The sequence below is a fragment of the Pleuronectes platessa genome, chromosome 24 (assembly GCF_947347685.1).
Source record: "Pleuronectes platessa chromosome 24, fPlePla1.1, whole genome shotgun sequence".
NCBI classification, from domain to species: domain Eukaryota; kingdom Metazoa; phylum Chordata; class Actinopteri; order Pleuronectiformes; family Pleuronectidae; genus Pleuronectes; species Pleuronectes platessa.
This window is the reverse complement of record NC_070649.1, coordinates 8,341,193-8,365,512: the sequence shown is the minus strand read 5'-3', so window position 1 is coordinate 8,365,512 and position 24,320 is coordinate 8,341,193. Positions and strand designations below refer to the sequence as shown.

The following is a 24,320-nucleotide window of genomic DNA, read 5'->3' as shown; positions in this document are numbered from 1 at the left end:
CCCCTCACAACTCTTACCACCTGTCCAAGTGGCCAACAAAACTACAGGCTACTAGAGAGACTTACACTCTTTGGAATATGTGTAAACTAACAGCGAATTGAAATCGGCTAAATGAAAGCCAGCGGTTAATCAATATTTTGAATAATCCACAGTGGATCATATTACTTTGTGTGATGTGAGATATCAAACTCGCCGAGAGTTATCACATACTTTGCCGTTACTCTCAATTCAAAACAGGTTTTCGGACTTTTGTTACTTCAATTTTTTGGTGTTATGGCTCAAAGCTTTACCATTCTGTTTCAGTTTCAAAGCTGTGATCAGCCTTTGTTCTAACCCTAACCCTAACCCATAGTCCTCGATAAATTTCTTTCTACAACTTAGTAACTAATTGAAAAATATTACTAGATTAATCGATAATAAAATGTATTATTAACTATACCAAATAGATGCCAACTTAAATATTATTAATAATAATAAAAATAATAATGTCTTGAATTCAGTAAAATGCTCTTCACCTATTAATGCTTAAATAATAATATTTGTATCAGTAGTATAGTATTATATGGTTTATATCATATTTTATATAGTAGTTTTTTTTTCTTTTGATAGTTTCAACACTTTGGAGTAATTATACTTAGATAACCAGGTCTATACCACGTTGTATCAATGTCACAGTTTTAAAGTGTGAATTGTAAAGGAGTCAGGGCAGTTAAGGTCATAGATATATGGTCCTCTCTTTGTGGTCAAGCCCTTCTGCACACATGATTGGTTGACGTCCCGGGACAGCTTGGCTTTCATTGGCCACGTTTTGTCAACATGCAGCGCCTGTCTTCCAGCTTGGTCAAGACACAAATAGTCAAGTAAGGAAATACAGGAAGTTTCCAATTGTAGCACAACACATGAATCTAAATCAGGAGTCCAGCTTATGTTTTCATTATAAAATCATTAACTTATCCCCGTGTGGAAAACGCTCATCCTTAATGGAAACAGCGGCCCTCTCCTGGGGACTTTGTTTATCCCAGTCACGCTGGCCGATGTTTTATTTTGAAAAACCGTGTGAAGCCGGGTCTCTTCCTGGTCGATGTGGACAGAGGGAGACGCTGGGTGAGGTCTGTTGTTGGAACTGAGGGGAAATAATGGAGAAACGCCAGAAAAGTTGAGAGCGAGAAGCCGCGGGACTCGTGGCGTTAGCGCGTCTCCGAAAAACCTCTTTTCACCCGAACGGAGCTTGACGTGGACCCCGCTTCCACACCCCGACTGTGCCACTAGCTGCCCATGTATTGCTAGCTGCTAACGCTACACGCCGAGGCACCTGTCTCCAGCCTCTTTGTCTGAGCCACGTCGGCGGCTTCACGTCCTTTCGTTGCCAGTCCCCTGAACTCCGTGGGACAGATATCAGCTGTTCTGCTCCTGTCCCTCCGTCACCGCCGTCCTCCTTGCCCCGCCGGCCGGATCCGGACAAAGAAGATGGACTGATTCCTGCCTCCGTCCGGAAATGCCTGACACGAACCCTGTACGCGCCCCTTTGGATCTTTTTAATAAACCCGGATACCCCCGACAGTAAGGCATGGCGTCCTCTAAAGCGAAGGTAGGAGTCCACAGTGAGACCACCCCCATGAAAGACAGTAAAAGCAGCGGCATCGGTCCACCCGGAGAAGCGGTTCCCAACCACCGGATATACAGCCTGGATGACCTGGACACCGTTGCCACAGTCGGTGAGTTCCAATTTACACACATGCAAATGTTAGCAGGTTGGAGGGACCCAATACTAATAAAGCATCTAAAATATATATTTAAATGTATATTGAAATCTCATTTGTCATTTCATTTTTCAAACTGCTTATTTTCGACAAATACCATCTGTAAAGACTGGTATAACTGGGTATGAACCGAAGGGAAGGTATATGACAACACTATATTAATATAAGGCCAGCATAGCAAATTGTTTCGTTTTAGAATATTGCAGTGAAAGATACACAAACACACGTGTCTTAACCTGAGGTGTAGCACATTCGTGGCCCCGCTTGACTCTTAAATAATCCTAACCCAAACCCCCCCCTTAAAGTTTTTACCGTCCTCAGGAAGAACTAACTATAATTCTGGGCTAATCCCAAATTCAGTGGAAGACAATGACTGTTCAGTGCAGCTTAAGTGTCATATTCCACAAGTCAGAGGCGTGGACCCCGGCCTGTTCAGGCACCGACTTGCCCTTCAGGGAGTTACTCATTACTGTGTGATTTATCCACATGATAAAAGTTTGAGTCATACCTACATCATCGGGTTACTCAGGCGTACAATTTAGGGAGGAAGAAAAAGCACGCCTTAGTTTTCCACTTTACGAAAACAATGAATGTTTTAGCTTTCATGGTTTTTATTTTACATTTATTTAAACCGAATTATGCCAACTGCAATCTCCAATAGCCAGTTTGGAGCTGAGGGATGTCTGTTTTTATGAGGTTAACTAAGCTAGGGTAGTTTGGATAGTGTGCTGGAATATGTATGTCTACTAACTAAAATAAGTCCATAACATTAGCATACTTTGTATGGTTGAGTTGGCTCTGAGACAAACAAATTAATGATTCATGAAAATGGTTGCACTGTTATTGAGTGTGAAACACTAAGATTCTGGAATCTTAAATCTAGTGACTACAATAAAAAACACCAACAATTTATAACTATGACATATTATCTTTATTCATTCCTCAATCGTCAAAAACAGAACTGTTAACCCTTTGCATTCCGGTAATACATTGTAATAGAAGATGGAGAGATCCTTGAAGTAATTTTTTTTAAACAACAGTAAAATAAAAAAAATGTTTTGCTGTGTTTTAGTTTTTTTTTTACTGGGATTATTTAATGTTCAACCAATTGCCCATCACATAAAGTAATTGGAATCCTGTGTTATATATTAAGCCTTAACATACTGTCAAACCAGATTCAGTAAGGATATATTCAATCATAACGATAGTGTCTCGCTGACTCCTAACTTTTAATGAAGTATATTTTTGTGAAAGCAAAAACAAAATCTCTGCACAAACAGTACAGATATAACGATAAATTATACATCCTTTCAGTCTTTTACATTAGTAGAGTAGTGCTGTGTTGTTGACAGTGTAATGGTGGCCCATACTGACCTTAAAGGCCAAATGGTAATAGCTGAAATGATAGCAAGCCTTTTTCATTAACAGTAGTAGTTGTATTTTGCAGCCAGATTTAACATTCTGATTTATCATCTCATGCTGTGTACTCATGGAGGTAATCTCAATAGTATGCATGAGGTTACATGCAGAGCAACAAAGCCTGAACTTAATGTCTGCCAGGGAGGTGTGCAGCATGGAACCACATTTATCCTGTGCTGTTTGGGGGGGAGGAGGCTCCAGTCTTATGAGCCCCATTCTTATGAGCCCCATATATAAATCCAATTTGCCAAGCCATTTTGACTGATGAGAGGGATTTGCTGCCTCAAACAAATCAGCTGAAGCTCTTTTATCTGTCCGCTGTTGTTTCATTGTCATTGAAATCATGAGGCACATCTGCACTACATGATTAATTTGCTGCTGTCACATGCCTGTACGACCCGCAGAATATCACTCAAAGTCAACTCGAACGCTAGTCCTCTCACAGCAAATACATTTTTCATCCACATTACAATCTGAAAACCCAACATTGGGATTTGGTGGTGTGGTTCGTGTGAATCTGTTACTCAGAGTTGCATCCTGCGAGTACACCGGGGAGTTTCAGAGTTGTGTGAGGCTTGGTAGTTTTGAGAGGGGTGTAAATCACTTGCAGTATACTACTTTCTGAAATCAATGGTCTCTTTTTGGTTCTGTCTCATTTTCAGTCGCTTTTTTCCCTGCATAGATTCTCATAACAATTTTGACCCGGGTAATACCAATGAGGCAGATCTGTGTAACATAATTAAGTTGAGATTAGGTTCTTGTTATTCTTCTACCCTTTATGTGTTCAAATATGTAAACAATATAGTCGTTGTTCCGTGACAGGGCTGTTGAACAAGGTGAAGTTTCACAGCAGTTTAGTGCGCTGTACTTAAAGGCAGTGGGTTTAGATACCTGAGAGTTAATTCTGTAGAAAAGTCATAGTGAAGCTATGAGTTGTGTTGTGTATTTCCAGAGGGACATCTGTAAGTCTTATGAATGTCCTCAAGTAATATTACTGAAAACTTAACTATTTTGTGTTCAACATTATTATCACCAAACTATGTAGGGTGGAGGGCAAAAATGTATATGACTGAGCCAATGAAAGTTTATATTCCATAGATTTTCTCAGAGGCCCTAGATTTTGAAAAAGTGTAACATTCTAAAGAGTGATATTGAGGGTATTATAAACCCATTTTGTACCAGTTTGGTATCAATCATGGTTTTTTTCTTCAAAGATGATCTTTTATTCATTATGTGCCATTATTTGAGGTCTGTACCACGAATAAAGATATTTATAATTTATTTATAAAACAAGGTGTGGTAGGATTCTGCTCAAGGACATCAGTAAATGAAATTCTCAGCAACTCCGACGGAAAAGGCTCTGGCTTCAGTGGTGTACTGCTCTTTGTGTTGCCATGGAAACGCCAATCGGCCCACAACAAAGGTTCATTGTAGGTAAAGCGGAGGAACCAGACGGTCAGCATTTCTTTAGGAAGTTGCAACAGCTCCATGTCTGACTCAGAGCGGCTGTTGTCATGAGCCATTTATTGTTACATCTGTAACATAGGACTGAAATGCCAAAACTCTCTCCTCATCTCTATAAGATTGCCATAAATGCTGGTTCTTGGCTGTTCAGCAAGGCATTAATATTATCAGCCCACTACTTTCTTTGGAGCCATAGCACTGTCTCTTGTTATAAGCCTATAACTATGACCTTTAATTGGATGAAGGATTTTTTTATCATATTTGGACCGTAAGTTAATTTATCCATTCACCACTAGGCTGAGTCTCAGGGGTAAGCAGGGTTGCAACCAAATCCAATACAATTTAACTAACAGTTGACTCCTTCAGACGTAATAAACAACAGTAAAAAAACATAATATGCCTCCATACTGCTTGTGTGGTGTCATCAAAGCGTCTAGAAGCCCTGACATTCAAATTCGACTCGAAACAGCGTAAGAATTGGAAGAACTTTCTTTCAGTCATTTCGTTTTTGCACGCAGTGGGAGTGTTAGGGGGCTGTGGGTTCCTGTCACTGTGGCTAATGCCCCTCCCTCCTTCCCTTTCTCAGGCACAGGAACCTTTGGCCGAGTCTTCCTGGTCAAGGACAAGAAGAGCAGGGCCTTCTATGCCCTGAAGCAGATGAAGATCCCTGACGTGATCCGACTGAAGCAGGAGCAACACGTCCACAATGAGAAGGAGGTGCTGACAGAGGTCAACCACCCTTTCCTCATCCGACTGTGAGTCCACAGGCAGCCCCACTCACCAAATCTCTGGGGCCTGGGGTATGAGCTATTGGGGGAACCTTTTCAAGGAAAAAGGAGAAAGTTCATTGTCTGCTGGGAATCCCAACACATATATGATAAAGGCCGATACATACTTCTGAGCTATTCTAATGGATTGAGCTTAATTACATTGAGATGTACTCTATCAATAAGATATTAATGCAAATGAACACAATGTCGAAACAAATTATTTCAGTAAAACACAAATTATGCCACCAGTCATGATCCAAACAAGTTGAGTCTCTCCGGCTCTCTAATGATGTAGTATTCATCCATTTCAGCTCAGTAGCTGCTGGCATCACAGTCATGTTTTTAAACGTTGTGCCTTTTGTGGGGCATAAAATATAATCACAAGGGAAAATTGTTTTACACTGTATACACATGCATGCAAAAAAATATTAATCTACGAATTCTAGAACCGTGTGTCTATGCGGAAGGCATCAAGAGAGCTGTTCATCTTACCAGCTTCCCACTTTCTTTGGACCATGTTCTGTGGTCTGTAGACGAAGTTGAACGTGTCTACATCCTCACATAACCCAAGGGAACAGGTTTTTTCCCCTTTTCGGGATGATTAAGGAGCATGATGCGATAGACAGCACCACACTGCGATTGAAAATAAAAAAATCGTCTTTCTGCCTATATGTATGTGGAACGCTTATCTAGAGAAGCGTTCATACCACTGCTTTTGGCCTTAACATGGTGGGCCATCCAATCATTCTGACAAATAATACCAAGCAAAGTGACTTCTACAGAGAATGAATGGTCCAAATATAAATTAATACCACCAATAATTGAGCTCTTAAACCAAAAAATTAATAAATAACAAACCATGTTTTCACATCAACATCATAAAAGGGACTAAACTCTGATGATTTTTCTAATGTTTGATCTTGGTAGCATAATTCACCAATACTGTATATCTGTATGTGCCATATGTTAAGAAATACAACAAAAGTGCTTTAGAAAATGCAAAAGGAAGTATGGAGACAAATAGCAGTGTAGCAGTAATTGTCTCGGTGGCCAGCAGCCAGCACTAATGGAAAACACTGGAGCCTCCTCCGTCTTCATCAGTGACAGAGCTCTCTTGTTTTTATTTCTCTGAAGTGCCCTTACAGCTGAAGTAGTTGTTACATACTGCTCCAAACCACACTGGGGGATAAAAGATACAGCCTCTGATTTTATCTGATTTCCTCAACTCAACAGACAGTATTTTATGGTAACCACCAATGGACATGTAGGACAACTGTGGATTGAAGAAGACTTTTCCTTATGTTTAGCCTAAGACCAACTCATGTTTTTCCACCTGTATATCTTGTCTATTGCTTCTTAGGTTCTGGACCCACCATGATGAGCGTTTCCTCTACATGCTGATGGACTATGTGCCAGGAGGTGAACTGTTCAGCTACTTACGCAGCCGCGGGCGCTTCAGCAACAACACAGGCCTCTTCTATACTTCTGAGATAGTTTGCGCTATTGAGTACCTCCACTCCAAAGAAATCGTCTACCGTGACCTGAAGCCTGAGAACATTCTGCTGGACAGCGAAGGGCACATGCGCCTCACCGACTTCGGGTTTGCAAAGAAGCTCTCTGACAGGTAAGGGAAATAATATCAGTATCCATTTTGACGACCACTATAACAGAATAATCTGAATGAACCTAAAACAGATAAAATTGACAATGAATTGAGTTTAAGTGTTGAGGTATAAAAAAGGCATATAAACCAGTAAATTAATCAAGTAAAAGAGTTAAATTCATGACGTGTAGATGATGCTTATTATTATTTTGAGCTCAGGCACATCAGTCCTTACAGAGTTGTTTCTCGCACAATTCAGGCTGCAGGATCACTAGTGTGTACTTGCTCCAGCAACACAAGTATACAAGGGTTAACACACTCTGTGAATTGGCGATGATTAATGTCAGAGGACGGTTTCACTGCTTTTACGATTATCGCTACTATAGAAGGAAAAAATACACCAACAAGCAATATATAGCTAATAATTTGGCTGATAAACTAAAATATTCAAGACTCACAAGAGGTGATTTTACCGCACCGATAAATTGAATTATCATTAAAGCCGCGGTTGATTGCCACAGTGTAAAGATCAGGGTAGAAACTGTCCAGCATCAACCACAGTGACAACGGTGTCCAATACACAGGCGCGCTGGTGCTTGGTTTGTTTTGAAAGGGCAGGAAGAACTGTTAGTATTTGCTGGGCATAGCTAAAAGACGCTAGTTTTTTACCTTATATAAATAATAAAAAATACAATCATCATTTTTATAGATTTTTCTATAATTGTGTATCAGTCTCTTTTTTTTTTACTGCGGAGAGCAGAGAATTTAAGGAAACAACGCAAGAAGGAAGAAGAGAGCCTTTAAATTTGTAAAAAGCATTTTCACAGTAGAGAAAAATTGGATCCCTGAATGTGTCACAGGAAGAGGTTGAAGAACATTTCATAGCCATTCCCACTGACAGGCTACAATGAAAGGCAACAATAACAAATCAGGTAAAACACTACTTCGAGGAGCTGCAATTTTATCTCGCATCAGACTTCACCACAGCTTGGCAGCCACAGGGTGTAGTCATCATGGAGGGGTGCATCATCTCCTCATTGGCCTTAACCATGGCACTGGAGCTTATTATTATTATTATTATCAGAGCCTCAAAATGGGTTGTGAGGAAAACAACTACCGTTTGGTCAGTGGATCCACCAATTCAAGCCTATATGGAAGACATAACACTGACAACAACTGTCCCCTGAACCAAGAGACTTTTGAAAAAGCTTTATCAAAACATCACATCGGCAAGAAAAAAGATCAAGCCCAGCTAGTACAGAGGCATTAAGTCCCAGATCCAAGATTTCAAACCTATCCCAGCTCTTGCAGAAATGCCAGTTTGCTTGTGCAGGTATATTGCAAATCTCAAGACCACTAAGCAGTTTGAACAATTTAAAAAGGATATCACCGCTTACGTAATTTGCATCAACAAGACCTTGCCGCCAGGAAACCTCAAACTCTAGTGCAACCAGTTTGGCATTCTCCCAAAACTCATGTGGCCATTAACTGTATAAAATTCCCATCAACAAAGTGGAAAAGCTGGGGAAAAATGATCAGCGCACATGTAAAAACATTGGCTTTGACTTTTGATGGGTAAGAGGGGTTGCTCCCTTTATCATAAATTTGTTAGGGCTTCATCTTCAATTGAGACATGACAGGACTTCAGTCGGATACACTCTCTATACCAAAAATAAATTCTGTCTGAGAACAAGCACAGAAGGATATTAAATTGGCAGTCTTTAAGAGCCAATGCTGAATGTAGAATTGTATTTATACTTTTCTTTGCTTTTTATCCTGCACGGTGAGGGACAAATCATAGAATGAAATGAGGTATTTTTTCATTAATTCAAAGAAAAATATGACAGAAAAATATGCATTTCCAACTTCGGTGCGGCATTTGTTTCTGTTAATGTGACAGCACTCAGTTCATAACTGGAACAGATAGTATTGCTGTTGTGATGTCTACCTACTAATTCCTTCTGTCTGTATGTGTAACACATCTCTTGAACCGTTCATCTTATCAGCTTCACACTTGCCTTGTGTATTGTATGAAAGAAAGTATTTGGTTGTGATTTAGATAAGCGATCCATTCAATATTCACACAAATTAGGGCAGGGTTCCTTCAGTCTGCGGACGGAGTTGAACACGTCTTCTTGTATGTCCTCAGATAAACTACCTTGCAGCCATATCTGTCCTGCCAGATCATTTAGATAATTTTATAATTTTTGCTTAATCTTGTCCGATTGACACACACATTCAAGGGAGTCGCTGGTGCTGATCTATGTCATGACGACGGCATTCGTAGAATCATTCCTTTTAACAAGTTTTCTTCAAAGTAAAAAAACACAATTACCAAGCTTTTATTTTTTTAAAGGTGGGAATTTGGGTCCGAAAATTGTGTAGATAGCTTTACACGCGCCTGAAATACATGACATGTAATGCATGAAAACTAGTTCAGTAAATCATTCAAATTCATAAATCATGTCTTATCCACACTAGTGAACAGTAATAAAGAAAATTCAGTTTCATTTTCTGAAAAACAATGCCTATAAAATCTTCATTGCAGATAAAGCAAGTAAAATGAACACAAGGTTTTCTAACTTTAACTATATAACTATAACAAACAGCATAGTAGAGGAGGACTCACTAATGAAAGGGAATACTTTGAAGAAGCTCCAAAGCATTAACACAGGTAAAGCAAGCAGCCCAGTTCAAACAGGCAGGTTTAACACCGGCACTAGGTCTGTGAGGGTTCTTTCAAACATGAAACCAACCTGATTGCCTGCAGCGTTTCAACATGAGGCACGAGTTTGAAGGGATTTTGTTTGGGACATGGTAGACGATTTAAATACTTTGTAAATGTTTACTGGTATCATTTTTGGATAACTGCAAATAAGATCTATGTAGTATCCTGGTGTTGCGGTTTATTTCCTCTATGTCAGCATTTTGTGTGTCTGCTGCTGAATGACAGATGGGAATACACTGCTCTCAACACATAGTGTTTGATGCTTGATTGATTGTCAGTAGAAAGTGAATGACATGGCAGCTGTCAGTACACACTGATCTGATCTCATACTGTACATCTCCTCACAGGCTGCGCGTAGCAAGCTACATTGAATTCAGTTTCAGTTGGTAAAGAAAGTCTTAAAGTTGAAATCTCACATGATACAAATGCATGTATTGCATTCTGAAGTGGTTCTGATTACTCATATTCATCATCAGAGATAGATTATTAAGGCTGAACAGTAATGAAATGTTGGTAATTTGATTTATTAAATCAAACTTAAAAATGTGGGGCAGGGTGTCTCCTTGGTTGGTGCTGTGGACATTTCACCTGGAATGTCAATATAAAAGCAAATTATTACCTATTGAGAAACAGATAAAGCAATATCAACATCCGGTTCCCCTGGACAGAAGAATATTATAATAGGATATATATGTTTAACAGAGAGACAAACCACTTAAATGCTGAATAAAAAGGATGTAATGCTGTTATGCAACCCATAAAATCGCTGACCACCACTGACACGAATCGACAGAAAACCTTAAAAACAACTCAAACCATAGGATTTTGGAAGCTTTTATTCTGATCCTGACACTGGATCTTTTAAAGGACCCCATTCCCCCCGCAATGTGCACCTTATTGATGTGTCATTGTTTGAATCAGCGTGGAGCTACAGGAGAGATGAGAAAAAGATGGTCAATGTTTAATAACTTAAGAATGGCCGGTGGGGGAATATAAATGTATGGCAAGAGTAGATTAAAATCACTTGCTTGTATCTGTCAAACAGCCCGTGGGCCGGACATAGACATGAAGCTGGACACAGCACAAAATCTGAGAACCAGTTGCAATTTGGCTATTCATTCAAGGCTTTCATAAGCATTAAACAAAGTGACATCCGATACCCTCTTTTCTAACATTTCCTATTGAGGACTTTTCCTCCAACAAAATCTTTAGCTCTGTAGCTAAGGCCCAGCCTCATGTGGCCACAGTGTGTAGTCAGTTCCTGGATGACCAAGCATGGATTGTGACGTTTCTCCTGACCTTTCTTCTGACCTTAATCCAGTTGAGCCCCTATGTATCGGTGTATTACTACTGTGAAACTAGGAGGGTTTAACAGTAGATAAATAAGGAGGACCCATCCTCGTCGTTTATCCATCTTTTGTGCAAGTGTTCAGTGTCCTTGAAAAGCTCATATTATCCTCTGGGAATTTGAGGGAATCCTCTCAGCTCCAAGCGACAGTGGCACTCAAGGACAAACTTTCCCTGACTGATGTCGTTTACTCTGAATTAGATACACGGCGAGTGAGGCCTCTTGGTGACCGTTGCAAAATTGAAAAGATACACTGTAGAGTACAAGAGACACCTCTCCATCTATCCTACATTCTCATCACTGCATCTTCTCTCCAGTGTGTTTCACCCAGCACTGCGTTGACCTACGCTAACGTGTAAACATAATGGAGTAAGATTACATTTTCACCCAGACTGAGAGAGCAAAACAGATGGGGAGTAGATACATGTCTAATGTACAAGTGACCCACTTATATAAATGGATGGTAGCGGAATTGCCTGGGATAGGAATACAGTTACCTCATTGCTGCCAGTTCTCTTGTACTTTCTATGCTCAGGGTGTGAGGGAGTGTCATCAAAACTCGGCCCTCCCAATGCTACCACAGTGTCCCCTGCTGGCAAACACACTCATCAACACATGTAAACATGAAGCCATGTGTGATATCACTCAACAACAACACATTATTTCCTCCATGGCCTTGCCTCTGCCTCTCTAGTACCCAGGCTTTATTCCCCCGACAGCAACAGCCCCCTAATTCTACACCAGGACCAACATCATTACCATACAAATCACTGTTGCCATAGCAACTGGCCGAAAGAGGTCATTACCCAGGTGATATCAGTGACAGGCAATGAAAGGCTGGCACCGGGCCAAGTGCTCTTCATCAGAGGACGAGTGTCTTTGAGGGAGAACAGTGGGCACATTTGTTACACATGCAAAGTGTCAATCAGCTACTCTGTCATCCACAAGCCAGAGACACAATCTGCTTTGGACTTCACCGGTCATTCTTCACTTGTCTTCCAACACTTGTATCTGGGCTCAAGCCCTAATTAAACGTTCTCGCTGTCCAGCAAGTAGTGACCGAGTCTTCCAAATCCATTCCTGCTGCAGCCATAGCCCGCTCCTGTGTCCTCATCGTACTATACAAGATAACAAAACCAGGTCGGATGTCCCAGACAGATCACTTTACCAAAGTGTGTTGTATTACCCATGCAATAAGAGCCTCTCTTCTAACACACAGTATAGAATGTGTAGAGCCAATAAAGATCCCTTATCACCTGTCAAACGGTAGTAGCCACATCACACTCACAAGAAGTGACAATGTGGAGGATGCTCATGTTTTTAAATAAGCACAGGGACAGGTCTGAATGTATTCATGTTGGCAGCCTACCTTTAAGAATCATTTTAGGTATAATTGTATGTGATTGCTTGAATCTTGATTACAACAAAAGTGTATATAAGATACAGTGAAGCACCAAACATTTACTTACTGTATATACTATTTGAGCTTAAGCTGATGAGAAGTAAGGAGAAAAAGAAATTGCAGCTTAATGAGCAAGGAAAATAATCGTGTAGTGTAGATCCTTGATACAGTCTGTACATTTTCTATACACCTGCTGATTCATCAATCAAAAATCATTCAAAATACTCTCAACTAATTGCTTATGCATAACCTTATGCACGGGGCTTCTGAAAATCTGACAAAGACTCCTGGAAATCAAATGTAATGATGCTAACAGAATAAACCGTTGCTTTATTTCAACAAAGACACTTTGAGACACACATTTCAAAGTCATCTGCTTCTGTCTGATCAGGACCTGGACTCTGTGTGGAACGCCGGAGTACCTGGCCCCTGAAGTCATCCAAAGCAAAGGTCATGGCCGAGCAGTGGACTGGTGGGCCCTGGGCATCCTCATCTTTGAAATGCTGGCTGGGTAAGTGCTTGGGTATGTTGCAGCACACACCAGACTTCACCTATTTGAAACATCGGGGGGCGCTCTCCTCCACCACAGCAGCAGAACCAGCAACAAACACTGTGCGTCCAGATTCTTTTCACAACACACACAAATAAACACACAAGTGAAACACAAATTGTAACAGATAAGTCTGAAAAGAGGGAATAACATTAGAAAATTCAATCATATCTAACTCAGAGCCCTGAACAACTTCCCTGGAGTAAATGATCAGTTGTGTTAGAGGGCCGAAGTTCATTTGAGACCGCTATTGTGTGGACTTTACTGATTGTGTTGCACTATATTGTTTAATTTTTTTAATTCTATATTTGTATAGTAATGTCAAAGTCCGTTTTATTTGTGAAAAAGAAGGTGACTTTTAAAGTGGAGAGTCACAATAGAATACATGCCATAAAATGGAATTAGTAAAGTAGGTATATTAAATTCATTTTATATGCCTTGTAAGAGTAAGTCAGATTATTCTCATACTGCATATATTTATATCCTGTCTTTACACTGTATATACTAGTTTAATTCCATTCATATTTTGATATATATATATTTTTTATATTCCTTACACATGAGCATTGCATGTTACTTATTATTTGCTGATATTTTTTTACTCTTGCTGCTTTACTGCCAAATTCCCCCCTGTGGGACTAATAAATGACTTTTTATCCTATCCTATCTTATCTTATAAAGAGTAGAGCAGGGGTGGAGTCTGTAGTGGAATGGAGGAGTTATCTATTAATAGAGTCACTGCTATTGTATCAGTGTGGTAAATCTATTCATTGCGAGCTTATAGGATACTGCAGAGCTGCGACAAATTAATCCGTGAATGGGATTCATTGTTATAGATGGAGAACAATGACGTTGATCCCCTTGAGAAAGCACTCGAGTTTATTCGAATGTTCTCCATCATCCGCAGTGAATAATGTCTTTGCCTCGTTGGTGTCTAAGAGAAAGAGCCTGAAGGTTGAGAATGACTTTGATTGAGACTTTGCTATAGGGACACGACAAGTGATATTCTAAAATCCAGCTGTCAATTAATCGTGCCAGTACAATAGCATTGCCCTGGCTGCAGATTGTATTCTATCCCTTAGCAAAATTCACCAGTTTTGTTTTTATATTGACTTTTTTCATACACAAGAATAAAAGAATATATCATGTCCACCCTCAAAATGGTGTATTGCCTCTGGCATAGTATGTCAAGAACATATGGCAAGTACATATGGCTTTTCAGTAAACCCACTTCCTACAGAAGACATTCACACTGCTGATATTGTGATCTGTGATCCTATTTTTAATATTTGTTGACTTTTAGTAACCAAGTAGGACCAAAGCTAGAGACATTACTTAACTTTTTTGCATCTGCGTCACATACATACATTTTTTTTCCTGATTAGACAAAAAGACAAATAGTCAGTAATAAACTGAACAAAAGCAACATCGAAAAAGTAAATAGAAAAACATTTCTGCAGTTTGATTTCAACATGTTGTGTGATCGTCATTTACATTTGTCTTTGTGAAAGGTCATCCGATGGACTTAATGTGGTTCGATGGTTCGTGCAATTAATGACAACAGTTGATAACCAGCTTCGTAGAGCAGGTTATCTCGGGTGATTCCTGGAACCCCTCATTAATAGCTCAGCTAGTAATTCACATTTTTAATTAAAATGTTATTGTTTTCTTGGAGACATCCAGTGTTGAGAAATTCCGCTATAAAATGTAATCAAACAAATGTCTGCCATCCATCATGTAGCCTTTGGTCCAGCATTATTGCTTTCACTCTTGAATATGGAGCAGCTTTCTCCAGTACTGCTTAAAGGTTACCTGTGCGCGAGCCCAGCCTACCATCACCCCGACATCCATCTTCTTTATACTGTGGTAAGGAAAGCTGTGGCTCTGAATTATTTGTGGTGCTGTGACCTTTAAGGGCAGGCTCTGAAGTGTTGCAGGACTAGCAGAGAGGGGACCCTTGTCCTGCCTTCAGCAAACTACCAGACATGTCCAGGGAGGGGCACTAAAGTCAGAGTTTTGCATTCACCATCATAATTAAATACATAAATAAATAGACAAGTATAGTTAAGTTTAGTACAGTTTTGTTTGTGAGTGATCTCCAGTTCGCTCTGTGCACTCTGAGCGCCAGATGGCAGTCACGTTCACTGCAGCAATTTGATGGGGCCCTCACAGTATTAGAAGATAGTCTTAAAAAACGACTAATGACCAGGCTCTGTTACTCCTCTGTTTAATGGTATCTGAACGTAATTTGTTGTAAGATGTAAGATTAAAAGGGTTTGTGTGGAACAGGTATGTCGCGCGAGCACAACTAAAGCTTTTGATTTTAAGGTCAATGAGGAAGTGGATCAATATTCTGGCTTCAGATCACCACCTCACTTCTGCATTGCCACTTTCCCGTCTCCATAATATTTGTGTGCGTGGGTCAGAGTTTGCGTGGAAATGCGCAAATTTTCCTGTTGGCTTAAGAAGTGGCGTACACACGTTTCAGGCCCCATCTTGTGCGAACACAACGGTTATAAATGAGACCCCAGGACACTGTTTCTGAGTCTACCTAGAGGACTCTCTGGTCAGTTTTCCACACTGTGCTTAATGGAAACTAATCCTCTGTGTATATGGAGTTGTACATGACTTTGGATCTGAAGTCAGACTTGTCTCATAATGAAAATCTGCCTCTTGTGTTAATCTTAATCCCCCCCACACCCTGCCGGTCCATCTCAGCTCAGTGGAGCGTCAGGAGAGTGCAAACCTTCCATTCGGCCCTATTATGCACAGACAGATGGTGAATGTGATTTCAGTGTTGGTAAAAGTCACAGAAATGTCAGTAAGACACTGTGACCTTCCACTCTCCTGTTCATCAATCTGAAGTACATACATTATCTCGAGGCGCTTTACGTAGTAAGGTCAGAACCTTAACATGTATAGAGAAACCCAATAGTTCCTACATTGAAAGAGCACTCATTAACTGGAAGGATAGATCTAGCACAGCGGTGTCATCACAGAGAGGATAAAAAGTTAGACAACGGCGAGGTTCAAACAGGGTCAACACTTATTAAACATGATAGACAGGATATTGGATAAAGTGCAAAAAGAAAACATATTTAGGTAGGCTTCATTCTTTTTTTATGTACATGTGCCAGATGTTTGGCATCCTTTCTTGGCTGCCAGACACGGGGATCTGGAAAAAACATTTTAATAACACCAATATAGTGCATCCTTTATACGGGCCGGCCAGTTAAGATAGACGTATGATATTTTATCACGGATATAATTTTACCACCCGCCTTAAGTTTGACACGTATGGTCTGGCAGGACAAGACTCAATGTGCCCTTACCGGTTGGGGTGAGCAATTACAAAGCTATGTCAGTGAACCACACTATTGACATTTTTACCTTTACCAAAACTAATTTGCTTTCCAATGCTCCACACTGAACGGCAAAGGGCTGCTTAAAAACTTTGTATTACACTGCACTTTGGCTATCATTAGAACTTCTCTCTGCCTTTCACCTTCTTGATTAATGAACATACAGTGAATGTGAATAACAAAGATGTCCCAGTAGTCAGGTGTAGCTAGGGGGGTGTTGACATTTATAGTATCCCACTCTAAAAGAATGTAAAGGAGATATTTTGTTCAATGGATGCAGTTTGCACTGAAGGCAGAGAGAGTATTTAATATCCCATTAAATGAATTTTCCTATCCATGTAATGACAAATTACGAACAGTCATGAATACATTCCCCCATAAAGTACTCCTACATTGTTTAGTATCAGTATTTGTCACGAGATACTTTCTATTCTTTCATGGGCCGTCAGTTAAAGTCAACAAATGGTCCTGTGTTTTTGTCTTCTCCCCATTTTGCACGAATGACCCAGATTCTTCAGCTATGACAGCATCCGTTTTGAAAAAAGAAAAAAAAAACATCCACAAGGGCAGTCTGTGGTGAAAAGCCAGCTCCCAGACACCCCCATCCACAGTCGACTGACTGTGGAGCTTTTTACTGGGAAGGCAAGCAGCGTATGACAAACTGGCGCGATTATGGGCCTGTCTGCTCTGTGCGTAATGTGTTTAGTGGCTGGTCCCATTATGCAATTTGTGGGTAATGACTTGTCCAGGCCAAAGCAGAGGGAAGAACAGGAGAGCTGGGAGAGCACTCAGTGGAGTGGAGCAGCAGAGGGTCTGTGGGTGGCAGAGGCGCGCGCACAAGCACACACACACACATACAATTTGTCAACTAGCTGTAAACAAAGGCTGCTCTGTCCACAGCTGAAAGTTTTCATAACACCCCAATTCAAATGTTGACCTCGCCACATGTCCATCCTCCATTTTGATCAGATTTACACAGTTCATTGTGTCTTAAGTTCTTACCTGCCTTTCCTGTTTTCTTGCATCATGCTGAGTAAAAATATGTTTGCACACTGTGGGGTGTGCGGCTTCATAGGGACTGGCTTGAGACGACATTTATTTCTCTCCACAGGTACCCGCCCTTCTTTGATGACAACCCATTTGGAATCTACCAGAAAATTCTGGCCGGAAAACTGGAATTTCCTCGCCATCTGGATTTCTACGTCAAGTAAGTGCTGGACATCAATATATCCATTTTCATATACATTTCCTTTATATCCTTGCATGTATGTATATTTAAACACTGTGGTTCAAAGCGTGGGATTCAAGTATGACTCTGGTTTGGCAGCTAGGGGGGATTATTACATTACATTTCACTTAGCTGACGCTTTTGTCCAAAGCGACATACAATAAGTCCAGTCAACCATGAGGGTACAAACCCAGATCAACAAGAGTCAAGAAAGTAGTTTTTTAATTCAAGGTGTAGTCGGAAGAGATGTGTTTTTAGTTTGTTTAGCGGAAGATGTATAGCCGTTCTGTTGTCCTGATACTCCCACGAGTCTCACCAACCTTTAGAACAGCTTGATGAAGCTGGCATTTTCAGACTAAAGGGCAGTTAGTTGAGCACAGCTTGTCCCATTGGAGACAAAAGGTGTGTCCTTATTAGGAAAAAAGTGGGCATTTAATGGCCCGCTTAAAAAATGTGAGTGAGTGAATTTGCTCTCAGTCCCGACAGAGTATACGGTGTGCCTGGAGAGCCAGACACACCGCTTCCCCTGACAAGTCAGTGAATCCAGAGCTTCACTGTTAAGCCATCCATTTTGTGTCCAGCAAGATGAAGGATTTTTTATTTATTTCACCATTTGCATTAATGTTACGCAGTTCCACGTCATCTTCTTCCCTCCATCAAAAAGTGAAATGCCTTCCCTTGTCTCCAGCAGCAGCGGCTGCCGAGCACTGGAGAAGTGTCCCAGGGTGACCCCGCCATAAAAGTCTTGTAATGCATTAGTCATCAAATTAGCAGCTAGTTAAGTAGTCAGAGCAGTGGTCCCCAATCATCAGTCAGTCACATAAAAGATTTAAATGCTACGTTTACATATTACATTCATCACAGTAAAATTTTGCATGTGCATTTTCCAATCAGCCAGTTGTGTGGCCCCAATGTAAGAACACAACCGAGCTCTACAGAGATATTAGGTATTAGGTTCCCTTGCTCTCTGCTGTATTGTGTTGAGGTCTGTTGTTTCCGATGGTTTGTTGTGATGTTTTATGAGTTGATAAGGTGTGATGTCCCTGTCTGCATAACAAATTTAGCTTCGGGTAATAATAAAGAAACCTTCAACCAAATCATGCCCATGACTTAATGTTACAGTAACTGAACATTTATTTTCATGTAAAAAGTTCCCCTCCCTTCTCATATTTGTCTTTCTTAATGAAAACCATTAAGAGACATACAAATATTTTCCCATGGGTGCAACCCTCTGGCAGATTTCCTTTTGACAAAGAGGGAGGGAGAACACTTTTCAAAGATCTATTGTACAGCTGTGTATTCACTGACTGCTTCTCTCTCCGCCCCCAGAGACCTCATCAAGAAATTTCTGGTCATCGATAGAGCCAGACGTCTAGGCAACATGAAGGTGAGTAGGTTAGACTCTCTGTCTCCTCGAGCCCCGTGGCAGCTCGCCATATTTCGTAGGCAGTCTGACGTCAGCAGTCGGAGACCAGATCAGGACATAACCGGGTCAACACTGGACTGAAGTTCCAAGTGGTTTGAGTTGGTCATAAATGAAGAGAAATGATATTGTCAGACTGTGAATGCTGATATTTGTAATATGCTTGACTTGTTATCTAAATATTATTATTCCCTAATGAGAGAAGCAGCCTTACTCTCTTACAATGCTCAGCAACACAAAGTTACACAAGCCCACAGAGATATACTGCATCTGCAAACCTTACAAATTGGACCTCAGGAGACTCACAACCCCATCAATCCTGACCACCACCCACAGCTTCAACTGAGGAACATTCAATGTAGTTGACTTTTGGTAAATCGAAGATACAGACGAGTTAACATACAAGTTAGCAAACCGATTAACCCTTTACATTACACTGTCCAATGGTCATGCTAACGGTAACTACAGTGAACTGACACTTACCCTGCCAGTGATGACGAAGCTATCTTTAGCCGGTAGACTCCATAGCTGAATATTCATCACAAATCAAGATTTCTAAACCTCCGAATTTTGTAACCTTTCAAAGTAAGTCTCTCCAGAGTAGGGGATGGACATCTAATCAGGTATATATATTATAGATGTCTGGATACTGCAGGTCAGAAACATTTTCAGTTGCGTCCGTTTCAATACTAGTTATAAGCTTTATCAATCAAGTTTTGCAATATATCCTTCAACATCCTTGGAACTAAAAAGCACAGTGAACTCTGACAGCTTGAAATCAACGCTGGCACCATTCATTTTGACTCAGGCTTTTCCCCCGCCTACATGGCGGTGTAAACAAAACGAGTCACGTGACGCCTGGAGCTCGATTGCCTGCAATCTTGCTCTCAGGCTGTACAGCGCTGCAATAATCAGGTAGGACAACCAGTGAGGAGACTGAGAGGCAAAAGCCAGGGACACTGAGGTCTTTGTACTCACATTTTAATCCCTTCCTCTTTTCTTTTGTGGAAATTGTGAGAATGAGTGGGTGATTTCAGAAACATTAGGGTGCAGGTAATCAAGGACTTGGGAAGCAATGGGAAGTGAAGTGACCTACTGTGATCAGTGGCGCGAGTTTCAAATTTAAATTAGGAGACGAGACACATTTAAAAACAAACAAACAAAAACGGAAAAAAAGGGAATGAGAGTCGAGAACCAAAACAAACAAAAAATAATCCCAACAGAAATCTTTAAAGTCTCTCAAGAGATCACAACCGGGTCAGAGTCATGACGCCATGTTTTCTCTTTCAGAATGGAGCAGATGATGTGAAGAAGCATCGCTGGTTCAAAGCAATTGACTGGGAGGCAGTTCCTCTCAGGAAACTGAAGGTGAGAATTAATAATAAGTGTTAATATCTTATCTTACAATATCTTTCATGAGAATTCAGTAGTTCAGTCTGTTAGTGTCATGGATGTTAGTAATTCTTGCTTTTCATTCCTAAAAAATCTCTTAATGTGTAAATACTCAACTTAATCACTCAACAACTCATCAAATGTGATTTGTCTACACTAAACAATTAAAAAAATTGTTTGATTGCGTTAATAATTTTGATTACAGCAGTGATCTCAGGCCAGCACTTGAACCTGTATTGTTGTTCTGTGTCCTCAGCCTCCTATAGTGCCTAAAGTTTCCCATGAGGGGGACACCTCCAACTTTGACGTTTACCCAGAGGACGACTGGAAGAAAGACCCCCCTGTGCCTCCGAAGGACTTGGAGATCTTCAAGAACTTTTGATCCGTCTGCCTGGTTTATTTATTCGTGGGATATCCTGAGAATTGACCCAACATATTGTGAACGTACTGTTGCAGAGAGTCACATTTGATCTGTAATAATGACCTACCAACTCCAAATGATTGACGCTGTGACCCGTATCATACCACGGAGATGATTTGCTTTTTATATGTTTATTTATGTGACCTAAGTCAAACTTTTGCTGTTTTTAAAAATTTTTATCATTTTATTTCTGAGCCTGCTCATATGCAAAAAGTGTTGTTCAGTTGAAACCAAAAGACTGTTACTCCTGAGGTGGAAAAAAGAGAATAATCAGGTCTTTTTTTTATATTGTTTTTATATTTTCTCTCTTTCTCAAATGTCAGCTGGCAAGTGGTTGCTAATGTGCAGTTTGGGACTTAATTTACTGTGTGTAGTCACGAGTCATGCACTTTATTTGAAAATGCGTGACCAGTAGCACTTGTAAAAAGGTGCCTTACACAACAGTTTATCGGGTATGATGTCTTGCAATGCCCTAAAGTTCACAAGAAATCTCCTGGCACTACTAATGGAAATTGAATCGTGGGACTGTCAACACACGCGTGGTTTGTTGCTGAACGTGCCGTCTCGTCTTCCACTGTAAAAGTCTTATATCTCCCATCTCTGCTATTTCCTGTTGCACCTCGAAAAACAGCTTTATTCACAGTCTGGACTTTCTTATCACAATAGCCATGTGAATTTAAAGGTGCTGGGACGTGGGGCCCTTGACATATAATTAGTCCACCGAGTCAGTTTTCATCCACATGTCATTGTATCATGTAGTCGAGGCTTAAAGCATATTTATATAGTGATATTTCAGGACATTATTGGCCTTTGAAATAAAGTGCATACTGATCTCTCCGTTTGATAGGCTGCCATTGAACCTGCTGGTGAGGGAGGGATGTTTCAGGTACAGGTGACACCAGTCCTATACTGAGGGCATTTTGGCACAGTACTGCTCTGTGATTACTCAGCCCTCCGCCCACTACATGTGTTTAACAGGAGGAAATGGTTAAAGCACAACAGATACTGCGAGGTCAAGGGGTTAAGCACAAAGAAGCAGCCTTGATTCAGCAGGAGTCAACACTTGAAACAGTTCTGTGTGTATTGCATGTTTACTCTTAACAATGCTTGTTAAACTGTTCAGCAGACACCCGAACACTGTATCACTCTTTATTTTGCCTCATCTGTTATTTGAATCCCCCCCCCCCCCACACCACATCTGTGTTATTTGGTTTTGTTTGCTTTCACATTGCAAACTGTCATGTATTATCTGTACCAAAGGACTGAAATGACCCTCAGTACTATTTGAGGTAATGTCAACATTTGCCATATGGACCTATAGTGCTTCTTTTTTTTTTATGTGCCTACATTACCCACAATGCTACTTGGCCATAGTTGGGTAGGGACATTTCAGAGATGTGTTATGCTAATTGTGACTCATAAAATGTTGCCTCCAGGGCTCTCTGCTAACATGAACACCTAACTAGGTCTTTTTTTTTTTTTTGCATAAATCTAAACAAAGTCTCCCGTTTGACTCGTCACATGTGGACACTCAAGCCCTTGCTACTACCTCACCTGATTTCTTAAAGCCTCCTCTGGCAGAAAGCCTTGGAGGCTCACTGCTCCCACGGCTGATTGTAGCAGCCAATGTATCCCGCAGCGGAGATGATGGGGGTTAAAGAGGTCCGGTATGTCCACACCCTCTGATATCTTCACTTTACAACTTGTAGTATTCAGATCCAACCGTCGCCGACTCAAGTGACATTACCTGAGGACATTGCTCAGACTCCAGATGGCTCCCTCTGGACACGTGAAAGGCATGTACAAGTGTTTTCACACATGCATTCATACTGCCCAACATCTGGAGGAGGACTAGTAAAATGAGATACTCACAAGTGCAACCCCAGAACTGTATACTCAACTAATATATATGTCAAATAGCATGAGGTGTCTTTCCAAATCATGTCCACACAGAGGGACTTAAAGGGTGCAAAAACGTAGTTTTAACAGATTTGCAGAATAAATCTTTGCTTGGCATTGAAGGGAATCGAGTGTCCAGTGTTGCAGGATTTCTTCTTGAAAGTTGAAAAAAATGTGAATACTTTATTTGGCATTTCTATACTTACATTTCTGTTCACATGTCATACTGCCTTTACAGAATCAAAGTATGTTCTAAACTATTAAACCAATATCAACACGGCTGATAAACCATTTTGAGTCCACTTGTGTAAAATTGTCAGATTCAAAGTATCGACAACTTCGGTATAAAAATAGGAATGCCTTTGGAACATGTCTTGCTTTAGTATTAATAAGAGAAACATCTTCTCTAATTCAGAATCTAACTCCTGCTGCTGCTTCACGGTACAAATATGAAATGCCACTGGTTTGTCTGCGCTATATGTAGATGTGTAATAATATATATGGCTCGTCGTACTGTACCTAACACACTAGGTTTTTTAATTTAAGGGTTTTTACACCGTTACTATAATATTGATATTAGAATTCAAATCACATACACATCAGCCCCTCCCTTCTGTAATGAACATTTCATATTCACTTCTGTGTCTCCTGTTTGTGATGTATATTAAGAATCGTTGCTCTTCACCCTGCCTATAAATTACACTCCACTCTGTTTTTAAAGCTTTTGAGTGCTCATCCATTCAGAACAAGTTTCCACCTCCAACCCAAACCCATGTTGTTTTACAGAGCAATGTGTTATATAATTGTCAGCATGTTCCTTGACAATCTTTGTTTTATTGCCGCAACTAGCCATAGTTTTCTACCCAGTAGCTAGAGCTGCATGGTGATGCCTTTACAGGAAATATACTTTCAAAGCCGTAGCTCTACTTTCAATAATAGAGCTACGGCACGTTACCGAGAACTGTGTTTCAAAAAATTCAATGTGACAACAAAACTAAATCTATAGCCACTTTTTGTTGGAGGTTGTGCAAGTTATTGTGAATTCATGTTGCAAAATGTCATATTTGTTGTCAGAGCCCCAACCCCTCTGAACTGCTCATGTTAAGGATTTAAGACTTCTAACTTATGTCTCTCAAAACTCCTTCTCTTTTACCATCAATACTGTTTTAAGTTCAAATTTTTTTGATTCATTTATTTGCTGGATTTCGATTTTTGATTCATTCGATTTGTTCTCTTGGTGAAATACTTTGTAACAGCGGTTTCAAATATTATTATTATTAATTATGTTAATAGTAGTGGTTAACAGCTTCATCAGTATCTTACTCCCTTTTCCTGTCCTCCATTGGTCCGCTGTAGCTATTAACTTTCCTTTAAGACCGATAGAAGACAAGTTTACATTATATCGATTCTGCTATTCATTATAATTATTAATTCATGTTTACACAAAGCATCTCATCTATTCCCTGCCATGATCTTCTTCACCTTGAGTCCCACGTTTCATAGTTTCCGGATAGCATTGGCCTCATAGGTTGGCGTCTCTGTCTCACTGCA

At 40.3% G+C, this 24,320-nt stretch overlaps 1 protein-coding gene across 1 annotated transcript; it reads left to right on the top strand.

Moving 5' to 3' along the window:
• The first annotated feature begins 1,054 nt into the window (after positions 1-1,054).
• Positions 1,055-23,060, top strand: prkx (protein kinase X-linked). Its single transcript, XM_053417263.1, has 8 exons — positions 1,055-1,715; positions 5,230-5,398; positions 6,774-7,037; positions 12,886-13,005; positions 17,518-17,613; positions 18,964-19,021; positions 20,348-20,425; positions 20,706-23,060. The coding sequence occupies exons 1-8, from the start codon at positions 1,568-1,570 to the stop codon at positions 20,829-20,831; spliced, it is 1,059 nt and encodes a 352-aa protein (XP_053273238.1). The 5' UTR covers positions 1,055-1,567; the 3' UTR covers positions 20,832-23,060.
• Positions 23,061-24,320: the final 1,260 nt, after the last annotated feature.

Coding starts and splice junctions, on each gene's coding strand:
- prkx (XM_053417263.1), top strand. CDS start 1,568: ATGGCGTCCTCTAAAGCGAAGGTAGGAGTCCACAGTGAGACCACCCCC. Junction 5,399..6,773: donor CACCCTTTCCTCATCCGACT/GTGAGTCCACAG, acceptor ATTGCTTCTTAG/GTTCTGGACCCACCATGATG. Junction 17,614..18,963: donor CATCTGGATTTCTACGTCAA/GTAAGTGCTGGA, acceptor CTCCGCCCCCAG/AGACCTCATCAAGAAATTTC.